The following is a 26,788-nucleotide window of genomic DNA, read 5'->3' on the forward strand; positions in this document are numbered from 1 at the left end:
AGGTTTCCTTCCCCAGCCAGCAGCAGTCAGAGGCAGCCTCCCCTGCAGGGTCCTCAGGGAATGCCCCTCCCTGGCCTTGCTGGTGGCCCCACAGATAGCCTCCAGGGCTGCCAAGGCTCCTCAGCTGCCAAGGGCCCTCACCTCCTGCCCTAGTCGGCCCGCAGGAAGGACAGGAGGAGGCCAGTGCACACGCTCCCCACACGGCCTGAGATAAATATTTCCCGGGAAACGGAACTTGTTCTCTCTGTGTTTACAGCCAAGGGCCAGGCAGGACAGTGGGGGAGGGGCCCACTAGAGGAACCTCATCTCTGGGCCACAGCTCTGGTCTGGTACTGCCTCAGACCTGCTGTGCACCTCTGAGTGGGTCCTTGCCTCCCTCTGAGTTCTGCTGCAGGCTCTAGAGAGGCTGCTGTCCCTGGGCCTAGCCCTGCCCACAGCCTGGCTCAGATTGTGTTTGCTCTCATGTAAGTCCCCGAGCTTACTGCCTCCCCCTTGAGACTAGGCGGATGGCAAGACCCCATGACACCGTCTCTCCTTGTCCTCAGTCAGTCAGGGGTGTAGACAGATGGATAGGCAGACAGACAGACAGGCTAGAGTGGCAGCTGAGACTACCCTGCCCCCCAGCCGCACGTCCCTGCACACCCTGGGCCTGTGCAGCCTGACAGGTGGGCCCAGACAGATGGCAGGACCTCAGGGCTCCCAAGGATGCCAGATGCTATGGCCAACTTGTTGGCGGCAGCTCCCTTGAGGCCACAGAGCATCATCAAGGCCACTTGCTACTGATGTGCGGAATCCAGGAGAGGCAGGCACAGCTGGCAGCCAGGAGCATTCACTCAAGAATTTTAAACTATGGCCTGAAAAGTGCCACCTGCAGTGGCCCTTCCTGACTTACACAGTGCTCTCTGCCTGGGAGCCTATGCCCCACTGACACGCAGAGCCTTCTCCCATGGAGACCACAGCAGCATCCTGCTCACCCACCCATGCACAGGTCGAGAAGCCTTTCTCCACTTCACCTACTGCTACCCCACCACCCAGGCCCACTCACTGGTGGCCTCAGTCTCACTCCTGACCCAAAGGCCAAGCCTTCCTCAGGCTACAACTCAGGCAGAGGTTTTGGGAACTCCTTTCTTTTTTTATTAATATTTATTTTTTTAGTTTTAGGTGGACACAATATCTTTATATTTATGTGGTGCTGAGGATCAGTGCCTCATGCATACCAGGCGAGAGCTCTACCACTGAGCCACAACCCCAGCCCCGGGAGCTCCTTTCTCAGCACTGTGCCTTCCTCCTGTAGGCACCTCTGGGGCCAAGTCTTTGTTCTAGATTCTTCTCTCTGTTCCCAGTCCGGTGCTGGTCCTTGCTGCCCCTAGCTGGTCCTGTCCGAAGCTGACCACATTGACCTCTCTGATTGCCCAGGAAATCTTTTTCTTCTTCTTCTTCTTCTTCTTCTTCTTTTTTTTTTTTTTTTTTTGTGGTGCTGGGGATTGAACCAGGGCCTTGTGCATGCAAGGCAAGCACTCTACCAACTGAGCTATATCCCCAGCCCCTGCCCAGGCAATCTTGGGCCTCACTGATCCATGGCTTTGACCCTCTCCCTCCTTCACAGTCCTAAGGCTACCTCCTCCACAAAGTTTCCAAGACTGCCCCAACCCGACAACTGAGCCCCCTTCTTCAAACTATTCCAACCCTACTCACAGCCATTCTCATTCATTCAAGAGGTCTTTATTGAGCACTTACTGTATACTAGGCCTGTGTCAGACCCCATGTGAGATAAAGGAGACTGAGGTGTTTATAATCAAATGGGAAAGAATATATAACCCCCATAACCACGTGGGGTAACAAGTTACCTGAGGTAACCCCAGGGAAACTTGGGAGCTGTGAGGTTCAGAACACGGTGCAAACGGACTCAGCCTGATGTGGAAGGAGCCGTCTGAGAGGACCTCACAGTGGAGGTAACATCTAATCTGGCCCTTGAAAAGCGTGAGTGGAGAACAAGGAAAGGTTGCTCAGGACAGAGGAGTCAGAAGAACTGGCATGTGCTGGGGAGTGAGCATGGCCCTGTGGCCAAAGCACTGGCTGTCTGGGGGCAAGGAGTGGACATGAGGGGCCCAGCAGGTGGAGAGAACAATGCCAAGGGATGTGGTTGTTACTTATCCTAAGAGCAGCAATAGAAAAGCAGTGCTGCTCCCTACATTTGGGACTTTGTCCTTGTCCACTACCCAACCCTCATCCCAGGGCTCCCAAGACCCGTCTGGGCCTGAGATCCAGTACAGAAAGGACATCCATGCAATGCTCCCGGCTCACCAACTTGAACTGTCTCAGCCCAAACCTCCAGAGACAGCAACGATGCAGAGGATTCTCCCTCAGGATCCCAGGCTTAGCTGGAAGGGCCCCTCCTCCAAGTCAGCCAGCTGGCCAGGAGCCAGAGAGCCATCCCAAGAGGACGTGCTGAACCCAAACCCACTGGGTGAGGATGGGTGCCAGTATCTCTGCTCCTCTGGCTGCCACCCAGCAAATGCCAGGAGAATGTGCCATGCCCGTTGAACATCCACTAGCCTCAGCCCAGCCCCACAGCATGCCCTGTCTCCCGGGGTTGCAGCCCAGTCCTGGCTCCAAGGATCTTACCCTGATGGGGAGCAAGGGGAGGGCAGCTCTCTCAGAGGACCTGCTGTAGATCACACTGGGCCAGACAGTCACACTCACTTATTATAACTTCTCCCAGCAGCTCTGTGTACAAGGCCCAGTAACAGTGATCTGCCCAGTAACAACAGAGGATCTCATCCCTGTTTGCAGGTGAGAAGGCTAATGCTTGGGCTGGCCAAGTGCGGATCCACCCACTTGGGAAGTGGGGAAACTGGGACTTGAACCCACACTTACCAAACTCATGGTCTGTCCACTCTATGAGGCCATCTATCTCTCCAGCCTCCATGTGACAGGAGGGTCCTCAGCATGCTCCCCCTACCCTCTCTTTTCCCTCCAGCTGTTCTATAATCTGAGCAATACTCTCAGGTCCCCACTCTCTCCAGGCCTGTCCTTTCTGTGCTGGGGAATCCACAAGGGCATCCTGCCTCTTTTCCAGCAGGGCTGAGCATGAGCCTGGGCACTCAGGGTGGGGGTGCTGACAGACCCAGAAACAAAGCAGGCCCTGCCAGGAGGCCAGGCAGCACTGACCATCTGTGGGACGGCTATGGAGTTGGGGGCAGGACAAAGCCAAGAGCTGATGTGCTCTTGGCCTAGGATTCAGAGGCAGGAGGCAATAGGAATAAAGGAGAATCAGAGAGAGAATACAGGGATGGGAGCAAATGGGCTGATCCAGGGAGGCCTCTTGGAGACCATGAGGTTGGTGAAGTAGGGAGGAGTCAGAACTCACTAGAGCAGGCCAGTAGCAGCAGCAGAAAGTCCCTGCACAGAGGCACAGGCAAGGAGACTGGAGCCAGGCTCCTTCCCATGGGACCCAGCCCTCATCGCCCAGGAGGGTCTCAGCTTCTCCAAATCCCCCTCCCCTAGTGGCTTCCTGGGTAGATGACAAATCCAGCCTTCCCTGGCAGTTGGCCGAGGCTGCTGAGACTCTGCCGGCTCCCAGGAACACCATCTGTCCCAGCTCTGGGGGGAGCTCCCGCCCCATGGGGAATGCCATAGCAATAAATAAATTAATAATGACTCTCCAGGCCCTCCCCAGTCTCCCTTCACCAGCTCCCAGCTGCAGGGCTCAGGCCCACAGGGAGGGACATTCTTAGCCCTGGCCCCATGCGACAGCAGGGAACCCCTGCTGAACCCCTCCAGCTCCAGACACTGTGCTGCATCTCCCTCCCACCTTACCTGAGGGCAGGGAGTGGGTGGGCATCTCCCCTCTCTCAGCAATTTTCTGACTCATTCAGGACATCCCCTGGGTCTCAGTTTCCCCAAACTAAAAGAGAAACAATAGCAGTCCCTACCTCCTAGGGGTTTGGTGAGATTAGACAAGAGTATCTAATGCACCCAGATCAGAGGAGGCTGACACATAGGCCACAGCTTCCTTCTCCTCTGAGCTGGCCCTGGGGCATGTGAGCTGACTCTGGACTCATTCTCTCTCGCCCAGCATTCAGGCGCGCGCGCGCGCGCACACACGCACACACGCACACACACATTTTTGTTCTTCATTGAACATGAAAGTTTTCTTTAAGGTACCCTAAAGTCATGGTCAGGGGCTGGAGCAGCCGCTTCTCCTATCAGTGGAAATACACTGACCAAGCCCTGTAGCAGGCACCCACGGAGACAGTGGGGACTCAGGAATGAAAAAGGCACAGTGCCCAGGTTCAAGAAGCTCACAGTGCAGAGAAGATAAGCACACACACACACATGGAGTCATGTAATGGAGGAAACAGGGTGCTAGTGGCACACATAGTGGGCAACAGACAGCAGAATACCCTAGCATCCGACTGCCAGGCAGGAGAGCTCAGAGGAGGGAGCATGAGCCAGCTGGGTCTGGAGGTGATGGAGGGGCAGGGAGGATGTCCCAGAGGAGGGAGGCTAGAGCGGAGCCCAGACGGATTTAGTAGGCCAAGGAAGGGAAGGGACAAGCATCAGTGGTTTGGGGGAGGCAGGAGTCCTTTAGGGGGACTGTGGCCAAACTGGGGCTTCTGAGGGGTCCTGGTGGGAGCACTGAGAATCTGTGAGCAGGAGAATGACAAGTAAGGTTTTTGTATTAGAAGGATCCTCTGGCACCCACATAAAGATGGAGTAATTGAAAGCAGGCCACCTGTGAGTCCAGGGGAGCTGATGGGACAGGACCCAGCAGCAGGAGGAATGGAGAAGAGAGGAGCTCAGGACATGCTCAGGGCAGAGAAGCCACAGCGAGGGAGGGATGTGAAATGATTCCCAGGTTAGTTGAGGGAAGGAGGATTCCTCAGAGACGGGGAACCCCAGGCTGAGTATATAGAAAGTGGGGGGAGATAGTCTTGGTGTGAGGTAGAGGGGCTGGGGCTGGGACTGGGATGTGGCTCCAGCCTCCCAGTCCTCCCAGGGGCAGGGGCAGTTCTCAGACTGCCCTCTAGCCTGCGCCCCCAACCCCCCAAGCCCACCCCTTCCTCCCTCCACTGAGCTCTCACCTCCAGTCGGTCGTCTCTACTCCCTGGGGGCTCTGGCTCCTGTGCAAGGGGGTCCTGGCTGGCTGCAGAGACAAGAAGGCCAGGGGCTGAGGCCTGCCAGGCCATTTCCCCTTCTCCCCAGCCTGCCCTCCCAGCAAGCCCACAGGTAGCCTCCTCCGCTCTCTCTGGCTCTCCTGTACTCTCTTCTTCTTGACTCTGAGAATAGAGCCATGATTTTTCTTTCTGCCTAGCACTCCCAAGGAGTGGAAATGACCACATCCTAACCCCTCCTGAGTCCCCTCCACATCTCTCCAGGGAACTCCCCCAGCCCTCTCTGAGCCTTAGCTTCTCTATCTATGAAACAGGATCTATGTCCTCCTTGCACGGTCTCTGAGGTTCCACAGTGGGTTGGACATTTGGTTCACAGGCAATCAAGGGGCTTTCAGCCCAGAGGTGCTGCAAACCCCAAATGAATGCGATTTCAAGTGGCATCCGCCACCCCTAGTGCCTGAAACGGAGTCCTCTGGGCTCCTATTAAGAGCCCCACCCCCTGTCCCACCCGCATCACTTCCATAGCTCCTTGAAGGCTGGCAGTGGAGATGCTGCCACAGGCCTTGGCAGACACACAGGGACCCACTTTCTCTTTCTCTGAAGCCCACCACCCAAGCAGCTTCCAGAAACTCTTAAGTTTCTCTGACAGTCACTGCCCAGGGGCTGTGTGCAGGCTCCTGCCCCTCCCTGCCCCCACCAGCAAGCGTGCCCAGCATCGGACAGGCGGCGGGATATTCTGAGCCTGGCTTCATTCCCGTCAGCTGCTGGCCGCCATGCCAGCCTGGCGCGGGTGCAGGGGCTGATTTGATTTGGCAGCTTGGGAAGCGTGTGGTGGGGACAGGGAGGGGGGAGGGGGATGAGACACCCATCCCCGTTAGGAAATAAACAGCCTCAGGCACTCAGTGAGCTGGGGGGAGGGCACAGTCTGGCCTGGGGAAGGGGTTTCTGAGTTCCCTGCCTCGTGTCCCCCTCTTCTCGACCAGGCCCTGAACACCTGTCCATGGCTGCTGGAATCTATGGCTCTCCTTGAGTGGCTGTAGGGGTGGAAGTAGCTGCACCTGGTGTGTGGATGCATGTGCATTGGCTGTGGCAGGGTATCTGGCTGTCTCACATATCCCTGAGTCCTAGGGGGACAGCTAAGCAGGGTCACTGTGTGGCTATGGGGGAGCTAATGGTCGAGGAGTGGCCATCTTCCAGGGTGACTGTGGCCATGTGGCTGGACCTCTGCAGGGGACTGACTGCAGCCCAGGGCTTGACGAGGTCTCTCATGTGCCTGACGACCACAGGGCCTGGTAGTCATTGGCTCTGGCCCATTCCTTCCCTCTGTGCGATGACCCCGCTAACCCAGCTGTATCCAGTGGAGGAAATGACGAGGGCCCAGATAACCAGCTGACCCCAAGGGCGTCCCTTTTGTCCACAAAGCGTGAGCCTTTTCTTCCCAATGGTCTACCCACTGCGCTGCCCTGGACAGCCCTCCCCTCCCCGGAGAGGAGGCAGGGCAGGTTGCAGTTGATCCACGGCCTCCCCCGCAGGCTTCCTGCTGCTCCCAGCACAGGCAGTGCCCAGGGGCCAGCTGCAGGCCCTGCCTGCCATCCTCACCTGACTTCTTGTGGAGAAAGTGGAGAGCAGGAGAGGCATCAGCCTGGCATTCGTGCCCCACCCAGCCTCAGTGCTGGCCACTCTCCTACTTCCCTCCAGGGAAGCCAGAGAAGCCCAGCTCACACCCTGCCTCCAAATGCCCCAGGACTCTTCAGCAGGTGCTCTGGGGACCTGGGCTCCAAAGTGTCCAGTTAGGGAACTGCTATGAGAGTATCAGGGCTTCTGATTTCCAAACCTCTGCGCTGTGGGCTCAGATCAGAACCCCAGTGCAAAGGGACCCCCAACCCCAGATACCAGGCAGGGAGATCGGAGGAGGGTGGAGCCTCCTTTGGGAAAGACTCAATGTCTCATCTGTCACGGCCTCCCCATTGTCCCACCATCCTCTAGGGACTTCAGGGCTCTCCCCACCCAGTCACAGGAAGCTGAGCCCCTCCTGGAGACACTGAAGGAGGGGCCCCAGGACTGAAGGGGAGGATCAGCCCTGCCCTCAGGAGAAGGAACCAAGGCTCTTAGAGCTCAGCTGTCACAAAGGAGATAGTGGGATGGAGACGGTCTGTGGGAGTCCTGGGGGGCTTCCTAGAGAAGGCCTCACAGGAAGAAGAGGATGCTGGGTTCCAGGGTGTGGCCTCCTAACTGCAATTGGGTTTTCATCTGGGATTTGTATATACTTTGCCATGTGTCTGTGTGTCTGTGTGCATGGGTGCCATCCTAGTCATGGAGGCCTGTGCTCTGATCCCAGTCCCAAGGCCAGGAGCTGCCCAAGGTAGAGGTCAGCCAGGCAGCAGGAACCATAGAGAAGGAGGAGTCTGGGTAAAAAAAAGAGAAAGGAAGAGCAACTTGGGGCTGTGGGGGAGGGCTGGGGAGAGAATCCCACTGCACCTTGGGAGGTATCTGCATGCTCAGCACCCCCACTGGTCCTGGCACTGTCAGTCTTCAAAACCTGGACACCTGATACTATGGGCAGGGTGCATGTGTGACCCAGAAGTGGAAGGAGCACAGAATTGAGCTCTGCCACAACCTACTGTGACTTGGGACAGGACCTTCCCCTCTCTGAGCTAGTTTCCTTATCTGAAGAAAAGCTGGGACTTGGTGATCTCCTCAGGCCCTTCCAAGTCCAACCATCTTTCAAGAAAGACTTAAACTCCCAGAGAGCCAGAGATGAAGACTTACAGGGATTGGGAGGGAGCCCGGGGCAGGCGGAGATGAAAGGGAGGATGGGACAGCAGGAGAAAGAGGGTAGCAGAGTGGGGAGAGGAGAGCCCCGGGAGGCATGCTGTGGGTATGGCAGCTGGAAACCCTATCCTGACACCAAGTCAGGAGATGAGAGACAATGGAGCCTTGTAGATGACAGGGAGCAGCTGTCCCCACCCCACCTGCTTTCGAGCCAGTGGTAGGAGAAACATGAAGGGGTGACAAGACAGAGACTCCACCCTGCAAACCTGGGTCTCCTCCACTCCTGCTCCTCAGGTGTCCCGGGGGAAAGGGGGAGGCTGGGAGTAACAAGGAGAACCCTACAAATCAGGAAGCCCCCCCTCCACCTTTTTTGGACTGCACAGTGTGCCCTAGGGAAGCCTTCAGATGTGTGCCATCGGCTTCTAGAAGGCCGAAATTCTCCCCTCCCCAGTTCCCACCTGGGTCCTGAGGAACAGGAAGTGGCAGTTAGATACTGGACAACTGGGCTAGCCCTGGGCTAGGCTAAGCTCGGCAGTGGGCCTATGACACAAATAGGGACCCACCAGCTCTTCCAGACCCTCTGATCCTCAGGGCGAGAGCAGAGTCTTCCCTCTTCCGCCTATATGCAGGCAACTGGCAGCTGCCCTATCTAAGCCCTTGGTGCTAGGGCCCTGACGCGCAGGGGTTCGTGTGTCTCCACGCCTGTGTCCAGGAAGTGCTCATGTCCTGTTTTCCCCTCAGGCCCAGCTGCTGTAGAAGGGGGGTGAGCCAGCCTCTCCTTCCACATTTCTGTCCACATTTCTGCCCAGAGACTTTGGGGGCTGGGAGGAAAGATGCTCCTTTCTGCCATAGGCTGAAATGGTTGCGGAATGGAGGCAGGGGGATGACAGGAATGACTCCAACCCTGTAAGCTTAGGGCATGGCAGATCTCCCGCATGCACACGCACCAGTTCTGTTGTGATGGGAGAGAGCTTTTATGACCAGGTTGAAAGGGTCTCCAGTATCCTCTAATGCCAGCATGCCACCCTCCCCTCCCTCACTGGGGTGGGCCGAGGGGCACCACCATCCCAAGATATCCGTCTCCATTGCTTCTTATTATGTATTTAATAACTGAACATTGACATTAACAAGGCAGGTGGCTGCAGCTCTTCCCAGCAGCCCCATTTAGAATCATTGAATCATCAAATCATCAAATCCTAGAATCCTGGATGCACAGAATGTCCGCATCTTTAGCTCCCAGAGTCTCAGCATCTTAAAGTCACAAAATGTTGGAATCACACAACCACACACCCACCCATCCCTGGCTGGGAGCTGAGAGTCACTGCAGGCTAGCATCCTCCCAGAGACAGCCCCAAACCCACAAGCCCAGATTCTCAAATCATACACCCTATATCTAGAGCCAGAGCTCAGGCGGCCCTTGGAGCTACTAACCCCCAACTTCCTCCTTTTACATTTGAGAAAATGTAGCACAAAAAGTGTTCTTGTGCAAGATCACCAGAGAGCGAGAAGCCAAGCAGTGCCCAACTCTGAAATTGCAAGATGGGCCCTCAGCGTGCTGGGCTGGGGAGGTGATCCAGAAATTTGCAACTTGCAAATTTTGAAATTCCAGCATTTGTGTGAGTGATGCTGCTTCTCACTCCCTCACTTCCCCTTTCAGCCTCGCTCACTTCCCCTTGCTCTTGCTTCAGACTCCCCACCTGATTCATCCTGCCCCTGCCCCAGGGCACCCATATAGAGATAACCATGGATGGGGGAGCACAGGACCAATTCTCTCAGGGTAAGGAACAAGAAAAGCAAAATGCCTGTCCCTTGAAGCCACTAGCAGGAGGGAGAGGGCAGGGTCCTCAGAGGAGGGGCCCTGAAGGCTCCTCTGCCTAGAGCTGAACACCAAGGCCCTGGCCCAAGGGGTGCCACAGCAGAGGCAGCAACTTCAAGGGAGCCAGATCCAAAGTCCAGGGAAGCAGCTGAGGCTCACGATTTACATTAGGAGGGATCATGTGTTTGGCATTTTCATAAATTTACATTTCTACTCATTTTTGGAATATCCTTATACATTTTTGGATTTGAATTGTATTATTACATTTCACAGATTGTTTTAATTTTTGAGTTCTGAACACTCTTTACCTAGGGCAGATCCAAGTTCCCCAGGAGCACAGGTAAGGGCACAGAAGCTCTGAGCAGGGTCCAGAGCCAACTTAGCCTCAAAGCTTATGACCTCCTGGGAGGCCTTCAGGACATCTTTAAGCCCTTAGAGGGACAGGCCCTGGCTTCCCTCCCACACCTCTCAGAGGCTGCCCAGAGCCCACGCAGATCTGAGGCACAGGCACTCTGTTCCCTGACCTTCCACCTCTGCAACAGCTCCCACCTGTCTCTTAGCATTCAGTCCCCTCCCTTCCCCCCCACCCCTCAGCTCCTTCCCTGACCAGGCCTCACCACCCCTTGCCTAGGCCACACCAGCCTCACCTCAGCCTCTAACCCATGGTCCAGGGAGCTCCTCACACACAGGCCTGATGGGCAGCTCCCTTCTTTTAACCCCTCCCCCAATGTCATTTCCCTCTGGGGGGAAACATCTTGCATCTTTAGCATGGGTTATAAGTCCTGCACAATTTGGTCCATGCCAGCCTCACCAGCCTCACTAGCCCTTGCCTCTTGATGCTTCACACATTCCCCTCCCCACCCTGCCCCGCCTTAGCAGTCCAAGACCCAGCTCCACCCCAGAACCGTAGCACCAAGGAACACATGCTTTCTTCGGTTTGTCTGCCACCAGCAAGCCATCACAGTAATAATCTCCTTTTCTCTTTGTCTAGAAATTTCTCCTGACTCATCCCTTAGCTCCCAGTTTAGATTTGTCTCCTCTCTCAGAAGCACCCCAACTTACTCTTCCCTTCCTGCTCTGGGCTGAATTAGAGGCCTAGGCTATGTCCCACTATGGCCCCTGAGTTTATCTCCATCATTGTCCTCACTACACGTGCTACCAGCATCAGCCTTCATCCCTGCTCCCACCCCAACTCATCCATGGCACCCAGTCTGAGCTACCTGCCTAGGCTCATGACTCAGGCTTGGGGGAAGGTATAGAGGACTTTAAGGCCCGTATCTTGCTCATATTTACCCACTGTCCCGGTTGGACACGTACTAGATGCTCACTAATATCCACCTATGAAGGACTGGTGGTACACTGTGTGCAGCTTGGACCAGTGGGGCAGGGGTGCTTAGATGAGGTGAGATTCCTGAGCTGGGCTGGAGTCTTCCTAGAGGAGGCACTGGGGACATCTTCCATGGGTCAGTCCTAAGGCAGCGACTGGGGATAGGCCAGCCTTAGAGCCACCAAAGCAAGCTGAGTGAGAAGAGAGTCTGCAATGAGGGCAATTCAGTGCCCCGGGGGCCTATACTAGCAGCACCTGGAGGACTGGCCACGTGTTCAGGGAAGGTTTCCTGGAGGAGGTGCTGCTTCTGATTCCTTTGGGGCAGGAAAGCAGATAATGAGTCAGGTTGGAGAAAGTGGAGAGTGACAGGGATGTGGAAAAGAAAGTCCTGCCTTTTCTTGTCCTTAACCCCTGGAGACCAAGGTCAGGGAGGTGGCAGATTGATGGACAGGAGCAGCAAAGGAGGGCCGAGGAGGAATGGAGATAGTATCAGGGCCGACACCAGGGTCAGAGCGGGTATGGATGTCGGGCTGGCAGGGAGCAGCTCCCCAGCTGTGGCTGGGAAGCGTTTCCTGTCTCTTTGCCAGGGGGGTCATTAATAATAATTTACCCGCCACAGGCAGCACTGAGGCCAGCCAGAGAGCAGCATGGTGCTGGGGCCAGAGCCCAGCCAGGCAGCCAGAAGAGTTGGATAATGGTAGCAGCCCTGCCACCTCTCTGTGAGCCCTGGTCCAGTCACCTGACCTCTCTTGGTCTCTGGGAATGCTGGTAAAAAGAGGGTCTTATGAGGATGCTGCCTTAAGTCTGTGCCTCAGTTTCCCTAAGTGGCAGCTGGACAATTGCCAATTATACAGAGGACTATGGACATCTGATAACAGAAAGGAGCTCCTGGACCTTGCCAAGCCCAGCTCAGAACACAGGGGTCAAAGATAGGAGACCCAGACCCAGCCTCTGAAAAGCTCTTATTCTGGCAGGAGTCAGACTGCAATGGGGTGCAAACTTAGGGCCCCAATAGAATTGGGTACAGTTTAGGCTAGAAACATCAGAAGGGAGGAGCCAACTGCCCAAGGCCTGAAGGGTGGCAGTGTGGCTGCAAACAGAAGCTGGGAGCTCCATGAGGCCAACTTGGTCAACCCTATGACCCCAGCACTGAGAACTGTGCCTGCCCGGCCTAGAGCATGGCTGCATAAATGCTTTTAGGCATCTGTCAAAGGAGACATCTGTGAGGGAGTTGAAAGTTGGAAAGAAATGCCTAAAAGATAATGGTGATGGTGATGATGATGATGATAACAACCATGATGACAATGATTCCGGTCAAAGACAATGCGATGGGACAAGGTAACTTGAAAGCTTGAGAAGGCTGGAGGCCCAGGATTAGCCACTCAGAGCCATGCAGCATTTCTGGGCTTCAAGATTCCTCCTTTTGCCGGTTGGATCAGAATCTTCTTCAGCCCCAGGCTGCATTTCTCTGCCCACCCCAACACCCCTTCAAGGCCCAGCATAAGCCCATTCCCTTCAGACAAACTTCTTGAAGGTAATGCTAAATCCCTGGCTTCTCCTGACTGACTGCAATTGTCTTTGTGCCTCCAACCTTAAGGAGTCCTAGACCTTGATGCCTTCAAATACCTGTTCGGAGGCCACCCAGAAGATTTTCCATGGCCTCGCTGGAGGTCTAACCTGGATCCTCTACTGACCAGGATCTCCCCCGTCATACTCAGGGTCCCCAAAGGTGTGATCAGGACTCAAGTCTTCCTTTTCAGATAAGGGTATCTATGAGGACAGGAACTACTTCTCTTCCATTAGACATTAGGCGGTGGGGAGGGGGGCAATAAAAGAGAAAGAGAGAGTGAAGTCTTCCTGTTTGTATTCTAGTCCAGTGACCCTCCTTGGGGGTCACAGCCACACAGAGAAGGGAAGAGGGTAGGGGAGCATAGAGAAGGAGTGCTGGGAGATATAAGCCAGAAAGGGTATTGGGCCACACAACACTAAGTGTGGTTTGCAGACTTGCGGGACTCCAAGCCCAGCCCAGTCTGCTTGGGCACCAAGAGGCGCTACCAGAGACACCCTAGCCTCACCATCTGTACTGGCCCCTCCCTTCTCTGTACCACGGGGCGAGGTAGTAGTAAACACAGTGACCTTGCTGACACGTGCATCCTCTTCCCGCCCCCCTCCAAGCCCTGGCCCCAACATAAGTCAGGCTAAGAGGAAAAGAACAAAGGTTCCCGGACTGCGACATCGCCTGCCGCCTGCCTGTCCAGCGCCTGCTCAGCAGGAAACCCAAGACAAAGGCTTTGGTCAAAGTGAGGAGGATAAAGGGCAAAGGGTAGGGGCAGCCTGGGGGAGGCACGGGGCATGGGAGGGCATCTCTAGGGACCTTATGGGAGGGAGGGAGGGAGGGAGAGACAGGATGGCAGCCAAGCCCCCCCTGTAAAGACACGTCACTCCACAAACATTTATGAGGCACCTACTGTATTCTATACACACACCCCAAATATAGCATGCCTCGTTCCTCATACTACACACTTTCCTTACCCCCTGCAGCATATTCTACAGCCCCCCCCCACACACACACACACCCCTAGTCACTGGACACACCTCACATCTCACTACACACAAACAGCTCACAGGGAGAAAAGATCACAGATTCCACACCTCACGCTGAAAAGTCACACAGCTCACACACCCACACCGCATGCCACACTCACACTCCATCTCCCACCAGGCACCTCACACACCTCACACTCACCTCCCAACCATAGACACATCATCCAATTAAATTCAACACACACACCACCCAGACATGAGGCACATGCAGACACACCCTGCATAGATAATGTGAACACTTAATGTCACACATTTGTGGGCACACAAAGCCCCTCAGCACAGATAATCCTGCCTGCCCACTGCCTCCTCCTACCACCCTCCTACCCCGTTCTTGGTCCACCACCCTCTTGGCTCTAGCTGCAGCCTTGCCTGTCCAGGGATGCACAAACAGCCACCACTGACACACAAACACCAACACACAGGTCCTTATGTGTTCCCCAAGCAAACCCAGATTGTACCACAGTGACTCTAAACCATCAGGTAGACACTGACACACGTGGACACATACAACCCACCCCTACCACCTCTCTGACAAAACATCCAGGAAAACCCATCAGGTCCCCACCAAGGGACAGGCAATAGCCAATAACAATACACACAATAGCCAATAACATACACAACCACACATGCAATCCCTATGCAAGCTGCCCCACAACTCCACCCCACAATGACAGACACATAACAGACACACACCCAGCTCCCACTCCACACCCACAACTCTGCCTCTCTAGCCATACACAGCTTACAACGCCAAAGACCCACAATCCCACACTCACCATAATCCCACTCATGACGACATGATCATACAGAGTACAACACACGAGTACACACCAGGCACACTAACACATGCAACCAGCCCATGCCACACACAAACACATACACCCCAGACTCGCCCAGATGACTGTCTCTCCCATCCCCAAATCCCCAGCTGCCTCGGTCAAGACCAGCACAGCAGGGATGAGGGGGTTATAAGTTACCAATGCCAGTGCTGCCACGTGATCTCCACCCTCTTTAGATCTCTGGGCACCACCCGAGGGCAGCACACTCCATGTTTAGGTCCTTCTACCAGAGCCCACGTAGTGCCAGTCCTGAGAACATGGGGAGGGGTGCAGGTCCTGGGACAGCAGCCCTGTCCTCTGAACCTGTCCTCCCTTTATCCCAAAGCAGAGGCACACTTAAGGGGGAAGAATAACGAGAGAGAGAGAGAGAGAGAGAGAGAGAGAGAGAGAGAGAGAGAGAGAGAGAGAGAGGAGTTCCTAGAACAGAGACCTAGAGAAATTGGAGAGACAAATAGACCCAAAAAGGTGGGCACACAGGAGAGAAGCAGAGAGAGTAAGCCCAAGAGTTAGAGGGAAACCCAAGGAGAAACCAAGAGAATAAAGTAGGACCACCACACCCAGAGAGAAACAAGAGAAGGGGGATACCAGCAGGAAAAGACTAGGGGGTTTTCTATACAAGAGAGAGGGAAGGAATGTGGAGGAAGAGTTCCACAGGGGAGACAAGCCCAGAGGGAAGGTGGTTTGGACCCTGAGGTGGAGTTTGGGTTGAGGACTAAAGTCTAGATGTTTGAGTGGGAATCTGGGGGTTCAGTTGAGGCTGTGGAGTGGAGGTTCAGGTCTTGGGGTGAGGCACCAACTGAGATCTGGCCACAGGGCAGATAGGGGTTCAGGTGGTCTGTGTGTGCCAGCAGTCTGGTATACCCAGTGGAGGCTTCTGGGTTTGGGAAGGGGTCCTCCACTACTCTGGGGGTAGGTGTTGCAGGCTTGAGTAGAGTGGTGTGAACTGGGGTCCCACTGTGGATTAGGAGTTTGGCGCTTGGGGTGGAGTACTGGATCCAAATAGGATTCGGAGTCTAGGGTGGCATTTAGACTGAAAGGTGGGGGTTCAAGGGCTCCTTCTGGATATGGGCTGCTGTCCTAGCACAGAAGTGGGGATCAGAACTAGGGGAGGGGTCCTCTCCCCAGGAGGGTTCAGGGGACTCAGGGGAGAGGGGACCGTGGAACTGGCGACTACACACTCGGTAGAGGACCCGGCCCTGGCCAGGCGCTCTCCGGACACCCGGTTCTCGCTGTTCCCAGAATGGGGGGGCCCCCCTACCTGCAGGTTGTCGGCGCATAGCGGCGGCGGCGGCTCGTCCGGCTTGAGGAAGACCTGCTGGCCCCGCCTGAGGAATTGGACAACAGCGATGAGGATGTGGTGCAGCACCAGGACCATGCTCGCAGCAGCCCGCCCGCCCGCCGGCCCGGCCGCTGCGCTCGGTCAGCGCGTCCGCGACAGCTTCGCTCGGTCCGCGGGAGTGTCCGCCCCGGCCCCGCCCCGGCCCGCCCCCGGCCCGCCCCCAGACCGCCCCAGCCCCGCCCTCCTCCCAGCAACATGGGACGGTACCTCTCAGCTGGCGGGATCTTCGGACCCCCCAAGACCCCTGCCGCCTCTTCCCTCCCTCATCTCGCCCCTCCCTAGACTCTTCCAGCCTATCGGCTGTTAGGATCCCCTCCTGGAAGCCGGCGCTCAGCCTTCGCTCCCCTCCCTTGCCCCATCACCACTCCTTTCCCTATCTCTCAGGGGTCGCTTCTCAGAGCTTGGTGCCCCGGCCACATCCCCTCCCCTACACTTTGAGTCCTGGGCGGGGCCAGAGCCCCCGTGGCCAAGAGAAACGCGGTCCGGGGTGGGAGCGGAAAAGGGAGAAGAAGGAGGGGATCGCGGACACTACAGAGCCCTGGACTTGCTCCTCTCCCTCCGACCCAGAAGGAAGAGGGAAGTCAGGGAGAATTTTAGAGGTCGCTCCAAGACCGACAAGCCCTGAAGCAGTAGCAAATCTGCGAGGGAGACACGTGCGCACAGACACACAGGCGCACCCCTCCTAAGTGCGGGGTGGGGGCACCTAGCCCCCAGGAGTGACAGGCGGGTCTGCATCGGCGTCCGGGAGCCTGGAGAGGGTGCAAGCCTCAGGGCCACGCAGTCCGCAGTTCCGCGGTGAGACCCGCGCGCCGGGAGCGTATTCCTCTGCAGAGCGGCCTCTGTGCTCAGGCGCCTGCGGCAGCCGTGACACTCCTGCGCCCCCTGGTGTTTCATCGCAGTGGCGCAACCCGGCCCCAGTTGCAGTTGGCTTGGCGGAATTGAGAGGAGGTTGGTGGGTTGTAACCCGGGTCAGCTCCCTGTCTGGACCAACACGGTTCCTAGCCTCCACTTTCCGTGAGAGCATTTGAGGCGGTGGGATGTGCCTGAACAGAAGGGTGAGTGTGGGTCTTTTTGCCAGCGACTTGCTGAATGACCTTGGTCAGATCCCCTCCCCACCTTTCTGGGCCTCAGTTTTCCCATATCCTGCTCAGGACTGCCAGGAGGATCAAGTCCGGAATGATGAGAAGGCAGACAGAGCCCCTTGGCAGCTCTCGGCTGTAGTCTGACCTGAATTCTTTCCACTGCACTGCCGACACCTCTCTGTCACTTTCCCCCTCCCGATCCCAGGACGGTGACTCAGGGAGCCCCCAGCCTCCCAGCGGGTCCCCATTCAGATGATTCATCTGGGCCCTTTCCCCCTGGGGAGTGATTTCCTCAACGTTGAGTCACTGAGCCCAGTCCTGGACACAGTCCAGGCACCTGGTACCAGCTTGGCAGAGTCCTGGCAGTCCCAATAGCTCAGAGGGTGACCCTCCATGACAGCATTGTCCCACCTTTCTGAGGCAGGGATCTAAATATGTTTCTTCCCCTATTGAAACACTCAGTGGCTGGCTACAACCAGCACAATAAAGCCCAAACCCTCAGCCTGACATGCCAGACTCTCCAGTTCCACCTTGACCCAGCTTTGCTCCCACCTTCTCATCTGTACTTCTTACTCCACACAGATCAGGGACCCCTCATTCTCATCTCCAGACCTTTGCCCATGCCACACAATCCCCAGGCTTTGGGGCATCCTTTTCAGCCTGCCTATCATTCAGGGGCAGTTTGGAGGCATACCTCCTCCAGGATACCTTCCCCATTACTACCTTAGTCATCTCTGTGGCCCTTATTGTGTCTTTCCTGGGAACCATGTCTGGGATCTTGGAGAGAGGTGGAGGACAAGTGACATGGACCAAGTCAAAGTATTTTACTGTATCTTTAAAATAGGGCAATCTGCCCTACTTAACACTGAAGAGAATATCATACAAGCTAAGATGTGTGAAGGCCTGGTCCCCAAAAGGGCCTTCCTTCCCTTTGGGGGCCTCAGTTTCCTCCTCTGCAAAAGGGGAGGAACAATGTAAGGGCTATGATGAAGACCAAGTTCTGAGCCCCAATCCCAGTGCACAGTTAGTCTTGTCAAGTCTCAAGCACGTGTCACCAGCTCAGTCCTGGGCTTTCGATAGCCTGGGTAGGATGCCAGCGCCCAGGAGGTATCTGTTATTGGTCACTGGCCAGAGCTACTTGTTTCTTAGGAGAGGCCCTATAAATCAAGACCCAACCCTGGCCTGGCACAGCTACCACTCTAAACAGGGCCTCCACATCACTCCACTGTTGAGTTATTCCTTAAATCTTACTTGAGTCTCTCATACTGCAGCTCAATGACTAGACTCCCAGATGCATGCTCTATGTCTCCCTTAACTCAGATTCTTTCTGTGTCTGTTTTTCAGATTCAAAGATCCCTCAGAGGATTTGAGTCCTAACTCTGACATAGACTTGCTGTGTGATTCTAGGCAGGCTGCTGTATCTCTCTGGGTCCCAATTTCCCTATCTGTGACATGTTAGCATACTAGGTTCAATAAACAACCATATTTATTTCTTCTAGAGCTTAGTAGGATGTGGAGTCCTTTTGTAAACATTCTCTCATGAAATCCTTGAAATTCTCCAACCAGCCCCATCCCAGTGGAAGCAACCAAAGCTCCTCCATATTGCCAGGGGAATGGCCTTGCCGAGCTTTCACAGCTAGGAAGTGACCTCTGTTCCAAGATTAGTACTCCTCTATTCCCCAACAGATCCCTGCCCCCACTCCAGCTCTACATTCTGTGATACTGTGCTGGCTTCCCACCCTGGCTCACATTGGAATCACTTGGAAGCATTTTAAAAAGTTGTTGCCTAGAACCCTATCCCGGATACCTTTTAAATTCTCCCAGATTATTCCAATCTGCTGCCTGGTCTGAGAGTCATGGATTAGATGCATCTCATCCCTGGCTGACCTCCATTCCATGGAGACAAGCATCAGGGCTGGCCCCTAGGGCTATATATCTGGGTATATATCTGGGGCTGGGAAGCTTTGGCTTTTATGGAGTACTTATTATATGCCTCACATTTTATTTTTCAACAGTGATATAAAGCTGGGCCTATTATTAGTCATTTTACAGGAAGACTGAGGCACTAAGTCTAGAGAGACTGACTTACCCATAGTCACATAGCTAGTAACAGTGGAGCCAAAATTCAAATCCTGGCTCTCTGTTTTCAGTCTGGGCCTTAAATATGCCTTGCCTCTTAAGCAAAGGCTGGTAGAAAAAAAAAATGGATTTACCTAGTTCTCTTTAGGATCCCAACAATGCAGTGGTTGAGAATCCTACGTCCCCAGTCCCTGGACCTTCTGCTCATCTCTAACCTTAGGGCCCACTTGGAGCAGCACAGCTACCCCAGACTGGTATTTCAGGAAAAAATGACTCATTTGAGTCCTAGGCCCCCTTGATCTCAGGCCTCTTCCAGAAATCAGCCCCGCTTTGTTCCTAATAGTAACAACATTAATCATAATCCCACAAGTGGGCCCTGACCTTACAGAGCATCTCTTTAGGAGGCACTGCTTCAACTCCAAGTTATAAATAAGAAAACGAGGCTCTGAGAAGTAGAGACTCTTGCCCAAGCTCACCCAGCTGGTCAGTATAGAAACCTGGACCAGGTTACTGACTCCACACCCAGTATTCTTGACACTTAGAATGAACCTCTGGCGTGCAGCTGAAGCCCTCCAAGGCAGAATGGCTCTGGCCACATATACCCATTGCTCACACCTGCAGTGGCTCCCCATGATCTCCAACATCCAACCTCTCAGCACAGCACACAAGGCTCATCCCTGAGTGAGCTTCTCCTACCCCTTTGTACCATCGGCCATGCCTGACTCCTATAAGCTGTACTTTGCTTATTTATTTTATTTTTTTTTTGGGGGGGGGTACTGGGGCTTGAACCCAGGGGCACTTAGCCACTGAGCCATGTCCCCCCCCTGCCTTTTTTTAGTTGTAGATGGACACAACATCTTTATTTATTTATTTTTATGTGGTGATGAGGATCGAACCCAAGCCCTCACATGTGTTGGGTAAGTGCTCTACCACTAAGCTACAACCCCAGCACCTCCAGCCCCTTTTCATATTTTATTTAGAGTCAGGGTCTCACTGATTTTGCTCAAGTCCTCGCTAAGTTGCTAAGGTTGGCTTTGAACTGGCGATCCTCCTGCCTCAGCCTCCCAAGCTTCTGGGATTACAGGTATACAAAACCATGCCTGGCCTTACCTCCTTGCTTTTGCTCAACTATTCCTCTCCCATGTTGAATGCCCTTCCAAGGGCATATCTGCCTGTCAACATCAAGCATTTGTCCATTCATTCATGCTACAAGTATTTATTGAGAATGTACTCCCTACCAGGTACTGAGGATAAAGAACTTAAAAGTCAGATCTTCTGAGACACAAGAAGAAAATTCTGATCCAATGAGAAGTAGAACCACCTAGATCTTTCCAACAGACACCATCCTCTCCCTTCCTCACCCATCTCCAGCCCTCCCCAAGGTCTCCAATCCTTCCTTGCATCCCTCCACAATCCTGCCCGGGCTGGGAACACTGTAGCCTTAAGTAAAAGATAGTTTCTATCTCAGCATCTCTCCATCTTTCATGATGGGCATGGCAGACCCTCAGTAGAGTCCAAGTCTAATCCCACTCCCCATGATCTTGCATCTTGCTTCTGCGAGTCTGTCTTGTGCCTGATGTGCACCTATCCCACTGCTGACCACGTTCAAACCCAAGAAGCCCAGGTTCAAATACAAGCCTTTCCTGGGTGACCTCAGGCAAGGCTCGGGTCCCCTCTAACCTCAGACTTCTCTGCAGCTGTGAAGTTGGCCGGGTTCTTGTGGAGGGCCCAGGCAGCTGAGGTGGAGGGAGGCAGGATCCAGGCACACCAGGCCAAGGACTATGAGAAAGGACCAGATTTCAATATGGGAGGCTCCTCAGGAGACGGTTTGTGGCTCCATCTCTCCATGACATGGGGTGGAGCCCATGAACTAAAAGACGGCCTCCTTGTTCTCTTTGGGGGTTCTGTACAGTAACTGTCCTGAGGCTTCCTGGAAGGAAGCTGGCATTTCTGCAGCTTCTGCCTACAGATCTTGTCCTCAACACTTTAGCCCTGGTGTGGGCGTGGGGGTGCACCTGGGCAGGGCCAACCACCCTTTGAGAGCTGTGTGTGTGTGTGCTCAGGTGTGTAAGGTTCTGCACCCAGGTCTGTGAGCATAAGTAGGAAAGTGGGAGAGGGTGTGAGCACAGTAAGTAAGTTTGTATCTTTGTGAGGGTGAGTAACACTTCCTTTATATACCCGCACTTATGTGTGAGCACAGTCACGCATGTGTGTCTACAGGAGTGTGTACATGTGTGTGCAGTTGTGTATGCACAAGTCTCCAGTATGTTGTGTGCATGCACTATGTGTGAATATGTGCACATGTTTGTATTCTAGTTCACAACTGACAGAGGTACTGCCCGTGGCCACTGGCATTGTGTCCACTGGCTGTGGCTGCAGTTGGAGGGGTGGAAACAGAGAGAGGAGGTGCTGGGGACAGTATGGGTTTCGGCTCTGGGTGGGCAGGGCCTCTCCTAGAGCCCTGACATCAGCTCTGAGTCAGGAAGAGCCCAGGCTGGGTGACCTGAGGCCCAGGGATGAGGGCACATGGGGTGGGTCAGCCACACATCTCATCATTTCCATGTTTTTGCATCTACATTTATCTTGTTTGCAGCAGATGGCCAGTTCTGTGGCCCTTCAAGGGGGAGGAAACCATCAGATTCTAGGACTAGTCCAGGACCTGCAGGACTTGTACAGGACTGAGGTCTGGGGACTAGACCTCGGCACACCTTAGGCCTCACTATCTGCTCCCATCATCCACAAACCCCAAGATCCTTCCTCTGCACAAGGCTGGGCCCTACACACCCATATACACACCCCTACACGCCATCAGAGCCTTTCTACAGACATGCACACACAACGTCCCTGACCACCCCCACACCCAGGGAAACAGGCCCCCTGGCTCTGACACACAGAGGCACAGGTGGGCCTCCCTCCCAATGCCCACCCTGCTGGAGTCACCTGTTCTATGCCTAGTGCTACCTCCTTTACACCAACATGGCTCCCCCTGCCCAAGGGGCACAGTGGGAACCCTGATCCCAACCTAGAAGCTGTTCTAGGACCTTAAGCCTAGGCCAGGCCTCCCCTCCCCCTGTCCACACTGCCTGAGGGCCACACTCCCCACTCCTCCAGCACTCCTCCTGCTGGGGATGTTGAACCTCCCACAATGCTGTCAACTCAGGGGACAGGACTTTTTCTCTATTTTTCTCACTGTCCCCAGTTTCTAGAAGTCCCCAACTAGAAGAATTACTCAAAAACCACATCAGGAATCATGGTAGAACCTTCCTGCCAGCCTGGTTTAACTCCCGTTTTGTGGGACTTACCCGACTATATTGGTTCCTCTCCCGCCCGGCCCTGTGTGCCTCCCCCATCAGACTGGGGCTCCTCTAGGCAGAGGCTGGGTCTGATTCAGCTCCATGTGCTCATGCCCAGCATGCAGCTGGACTCAGACAGCAAGAAGGGGACAGACCTGGGAGTAGGCCGAGTACTCAGCAGAGCCCAGGGTGTAACAACCCCTCTATGAGGCTCAGGGATGTCTGGAAGGTGGGGCCGCCTAGGACAGCCACACCTCACTGTCTGAAAGAAGAGACCTCCAGACTTCCTTCTCTCTCCCATCTGAACCCCTTTCAGAAGTCACTCGGACTGGCCATCCAGCTCCTGCTTGCATACTTCCTGGGACAGGAAGCTTACCCTCTTCCCAGACAGCTCTGTCCCCTATGGGATGGCTGTGCCTGACTCCTCTCACGGCACCATCCTGTCAACCCTGAATCTCCTGAACCATGCATCCCCATGGGGAGCTGGAAGGGAGTCAGTCCAGCAGAAGGAGAGGCAGACCCCAGGGTTCAGAACAACTTAGCAACATTTCCAGCCTTGGGTAGACATGGGAAGAAGGAGCCCAGCCCAGCTCAGATAAAGGTTTACTACTTCCTGCCCCATCTCCTCCCCTCCTTCTGGCTCCTCCTGCCCTTCAGTCTGTAGGACTAGGAAGGGCAGCTCTGGCTCCCCTCAAGGAGTACCACAAGGAGATGCTTCCTCCTGAGCCCTAGCTGGAAGGCTGGGTGGGTGAACAGGGCAGGCTGGTCCTTGGTCAAGAGCCCTACCCATCAAGCTACCCAGTCCCCACTCACTACCACCAGCTATTCCTGGGCTGGCTGTGCTTCAGGAGTACGCAGGCTGCAATCAGACACCAACTCTAGTGCCCCTCAATATACACACACCCAGGGCTGTTTAGAGCTGAGCCCATCAGAGATACTGAGGGGAGAAAATCTAAGCTTTGGGAACCGATGGCCCCATGCTCTGAAAACTCCCTGCCAACTCAGAAACCATCAAACAGGGAGGTCCCAGTCTGCGACCAAGGCTGCAAGAACTCTCAGAGCCTCATGTTCTAAAAAAAAAAAAAAGATCACTTTCTATTATAATGTCCATTATTCAGAGTCTGTGCTTCTTACACTGTATGAATTTGAGAAGCTGGGGTCTCACAGTGCAGGAGCCCAGGATCCCATCGTCCTATTATCCTAACCACCCAGGATGTCAGGACTCCAGCACCTTGGTCTCCATGTCCCTCAGAACCAGGGGTCTGTGGGCTTGAGCCTCTGTGAAGATCAGGGAAGGGGCAGGTCCCAGGAAGCCCTGCACATGCCCACAGTGGGGACCCCTGAGAGCAGGGGTTGGGGAAGCCAGGAAACACCATGGGCAGCCCTGGAGTGTGGGGACAAGAAGGGACAGGGCCAGCCCCACCCTCCTGCGGCTATGTACCTCTCAACAAGCAGCCCCCAGAGCCTCCGCTTACTCATTTCTGAACCAGGAATCAACTGTCTTTCCTCAGAAGGTGGTTATGAAGAATAAACGGGGGGAGGCCCATAAGCACTTAGCACAGAACCAGGCATCCACAGCTCAGGAAAATATAGAGCTAGCCATATTCCTTCCCCAGCTGGTCAGAGTCCCCGGCTGGGCCAGGGCCCATGTTTTGGACATAGAGATGTTTGACCCCTTCCTGGCTGCCCAGGTGACGTAAGCCTGCTGGCCCCCATGCTTCCAACAAGCCCACCTGCTCCTCTTTCCCCTCCCCCTGGTCCCTGCAGTCTTTATTTTACAAGGTAAGCCTGATGGAGAGGGGGTCAGGATCAGGGAAGCCTCTTACTTCCGACTCTTGGTTTCCTCAACTGTACCATGACAGTTTGAGGTCTTCCATGGACTGCTCATTTTCCTAGGATTCTGGCTATGTGATCATAGTGACCTCTGTGGGCTGGCCTGGAAGGGAGGAAGAGCCAGTAGAGGCCACTGTCTTGGGGCTGTGACAAGGTAGAGGCAGGGAGCAGTATAGGAATAGGCTAGGGCACCCCAATATGGTTCCCAACCCCAAGAACAAAATGCTACAAGAAATTTCTTTTTGTATTAGGACTTGAGCCCAGGGGAACTCTACCCCTGAGCTACATCCCCAGTCCTTTTTATTTTATTTTGTATTACATAGTCTTGCCAAGTTGCCCAGGCTGACCTTAAGCTAGTGATCCTCCTGCCTCAGTCTCCTGAGAAACTGGGATTACAGGTGTGCACCAATGCACTAGCTGCTAGAGGAGAATTTGATCCAACCCACCCCTTTGAACATAGCAAGAACACACCCCTCAGGGGACCAGGATCGTGTTCTCCCTCCTCCATGAGCCCCTCAGCTGGGCTTCTCTGGCAGAACCATTTCCAGATATGGCTCCTGGTCCTCCCCTACACACCTCTGTGGGTGTGAGATGCACTCCAGCACCTCCACCCTTGATTATTCCAATCCCTTGGCTGGAGAGACCTGCCCACTCCGTGCCAATGAAACACCTTTACAGGGTAAGGGAGGGGCATAACCATTTGTGACCACCTTCTAAGCAAAGACCCTCCTGATCTATTCTCTCATTTACTCTCCATGATGTTAGCCCCACTTTTCAGTTGGCAAAACAGGCTCCAGGACTGAGGTCATTTGTCTAAAGTCACACAATTAGAAATGGCAGAACAGCAATCTGGGCGTGGCCCCTCCAGGCTCCCAAGCTGGCTCTCTTGCAGCAGACTGACTCCGGGGAGAAGAGGCCAGGGCCTCCCTCCTGGTCGCCTGCTTGGCTTTGGGGCCACATCAGAGCAGCTCCTCCCATCCCAGCAGTCCCCACACTCCAGAAGACAGAGGTCAAGGTCCCCTCTTCTCTTTCCTTCCCAAGCCAGCGGCAGCCTGGAGCCCAGCTACACTTCCTGGTTGATCCAAAGTCACTTATAGGCAAAGGCTCCCGTGGTGGGACTAGGAGATGTGGCATTCCGTTTCTAAGCACCCGTCGCTATGGAAGCCAGGTGCTTCCAGCCCAGGGCCTAGCAACAAGGGAAGCAAGAGGCATGGTGTGGGGCAGAGGGCTTTGTCGGGGGCTTCCCAGGCAGCCAGCAGGAAGGAGGAGGGTGACTACGTGCTCTCTCTGGGGTGGAGGGCTGGACCTGATGCCCTGCGCTTGCAAGGGGAAGAAGGTGAAGACCAGACAGGACCGGAGAGAGGAGACCCAGAGATAAGGGCAGAGAAACATGCAGGGCGAGACAAAGGGAGTCTGGGACTATAAACGGAGAGGTGCAGGAAGGTGGAAGCCGACTAGAGCTGGCCAGTCACAGAGAGCCAGAGACAAGTGGCTGAGAGGGACCAACTCCCAGAGAGGCCCCCCGTCCATCCCCAAAGGGTGGGGAGGGTGTGCCAGAGAGTCGAAGGGGAGTGACAGAGATGGACAGACTTGTGACAGAAAGAGATGAGCCTGAGGGGGTGGCAGTAGAGAGGCAGCGATAAGGAGAAGAGAAGTAGGAAGGGAGAAGGGCAGGCGGGTCACTGTGAACTGGGAGCAGAGCTGACAGTGGCAGGGGCAAAATGGCAGAAATATGAGGACAAGGATGCTGAGGTTACTGGATTCCTGAGCTGGCCCCAGTCTTGGCCTTGCCTCCTTGATCTGCCCACTGTGCCCCATAACCCAGGATCCTCCCCCAGGACACAGACTCATCTAGACACAGACCCTGGCCCAAATTTGTAGAGTGAGGCAGTATCTAAAGCAGCCTGTGGGAAGTCAGGCTTTGAGAATGTCAGCCCAGAGCTCCTCCCCAGTCCCACCTGGAGTCAGCCCACTTCTTAGCTGCCCATGGAACTAAGTGCAGAAAGGCTTGTTTGCCCCGCAGCAGGTGGAGGGTAAGGTGGGATCCCCTGGTGAGGGCCAGAGCCCAGCCCTGGGTTTCACTTCTCCTTCTACAACAGGCCCTGTCAGGACACGGAGGACCCGAGGATGAAGCAGGCAGCCCGGTGGGGGGGAGATGAACCCAGCTGCTCATCTCAGGGATGTGGCTTGGGAAGGCCAGCACCGGGGAAGCCTGGCTCCTGGGGACCAGAGAAGTGGCAGGCACTTGACAGGCAAGATCTCATTTAATGCTCAGCACACCTGGGGTACGGACGAGAAAACAAGAGCCCCGGAGGGAACTGATTTGCCCTAACTATCCCCACCAGCCAGCAGGCACTGAGCCAGGATGGAAAGCCGGGTCTCTTGAGGCCAGTGCAGGTGAAGGGCCCTGTGGAGACCAGGGTGGGGTGGCCAGGGGCGGGACCCAGGTCTTCAGGGGACTCTCTCAGGAAGGATGTGGGGGTAACGTGGGGGTAACCAGGGTTGGGGGGTCTTAAACCCTGTTCTGGCCACCACTCCTCTTAGCATTAGACACCTCATCTCCCCATGTCAGAATGGGTGACAGCATTTAGCTAGACTCAGATGCTAATCTCTATCTTCCCCACCCAGCCACCACCCACCTCTCTATGCTAACCCTTTAACACTGTCTTGGACCCCAATAGCAGACT

At 54.9% G+C, this 26,788-nt stretch overlaps 1 protein-coding gene across 3 annotated transcripts in view; it reads right to left on the bottom strand.

Annotated features, from left to right (window-relative positions):
- The window catches only part of Pde2a (phosphodiesterase 2A), an 88,362-nt gene that overhangs the window by 43,209 nt on the left and 18,365 nt on the right, over positions 1–26,788 (bottom strand). The window contains exons 2-3 of one of the 3 annotated variants that reach the window (XM_046441869.2): positions 15,734–15,800; positions 5,088–5,149 (exon numbers count right to left, since the gene is read on the bottom strand). In XM_046441869.2, the coding sequence (XP_046297825.1) occupies positions 5,088–5,149; positions 15,734–15,752 (81 nt within the window). In that variant the 5' untranslated portion in view covers positions 15,753–15,800. Of the gene's footprint in view, positions 1–5,087; positions 5,150–15,733; positions 15,907–26,788 lie in introns of those variants that run through there. The other 2 variants (XM_058578517.1, XM_046441868.1) reach the window with 2 other exon arrangements.

The sequence above is a fragment of the Marmota monax genome, unplaced genomic scaffold (assembly GCF_021218885.2).
Source record: "Marmota monax isolate L192 unplaced genomic scaffold, Marmota_monax_Labrador192_F-V1.1 WCK01_AAM20220418_F8-fsc00068, whole genome shotgun sequence".
Lineage (NCBI taxonomy): Eukaryota > Metazoa > Chordata > Mammalia > Rodentia > Sciuridae > Marmota > Marmota monax.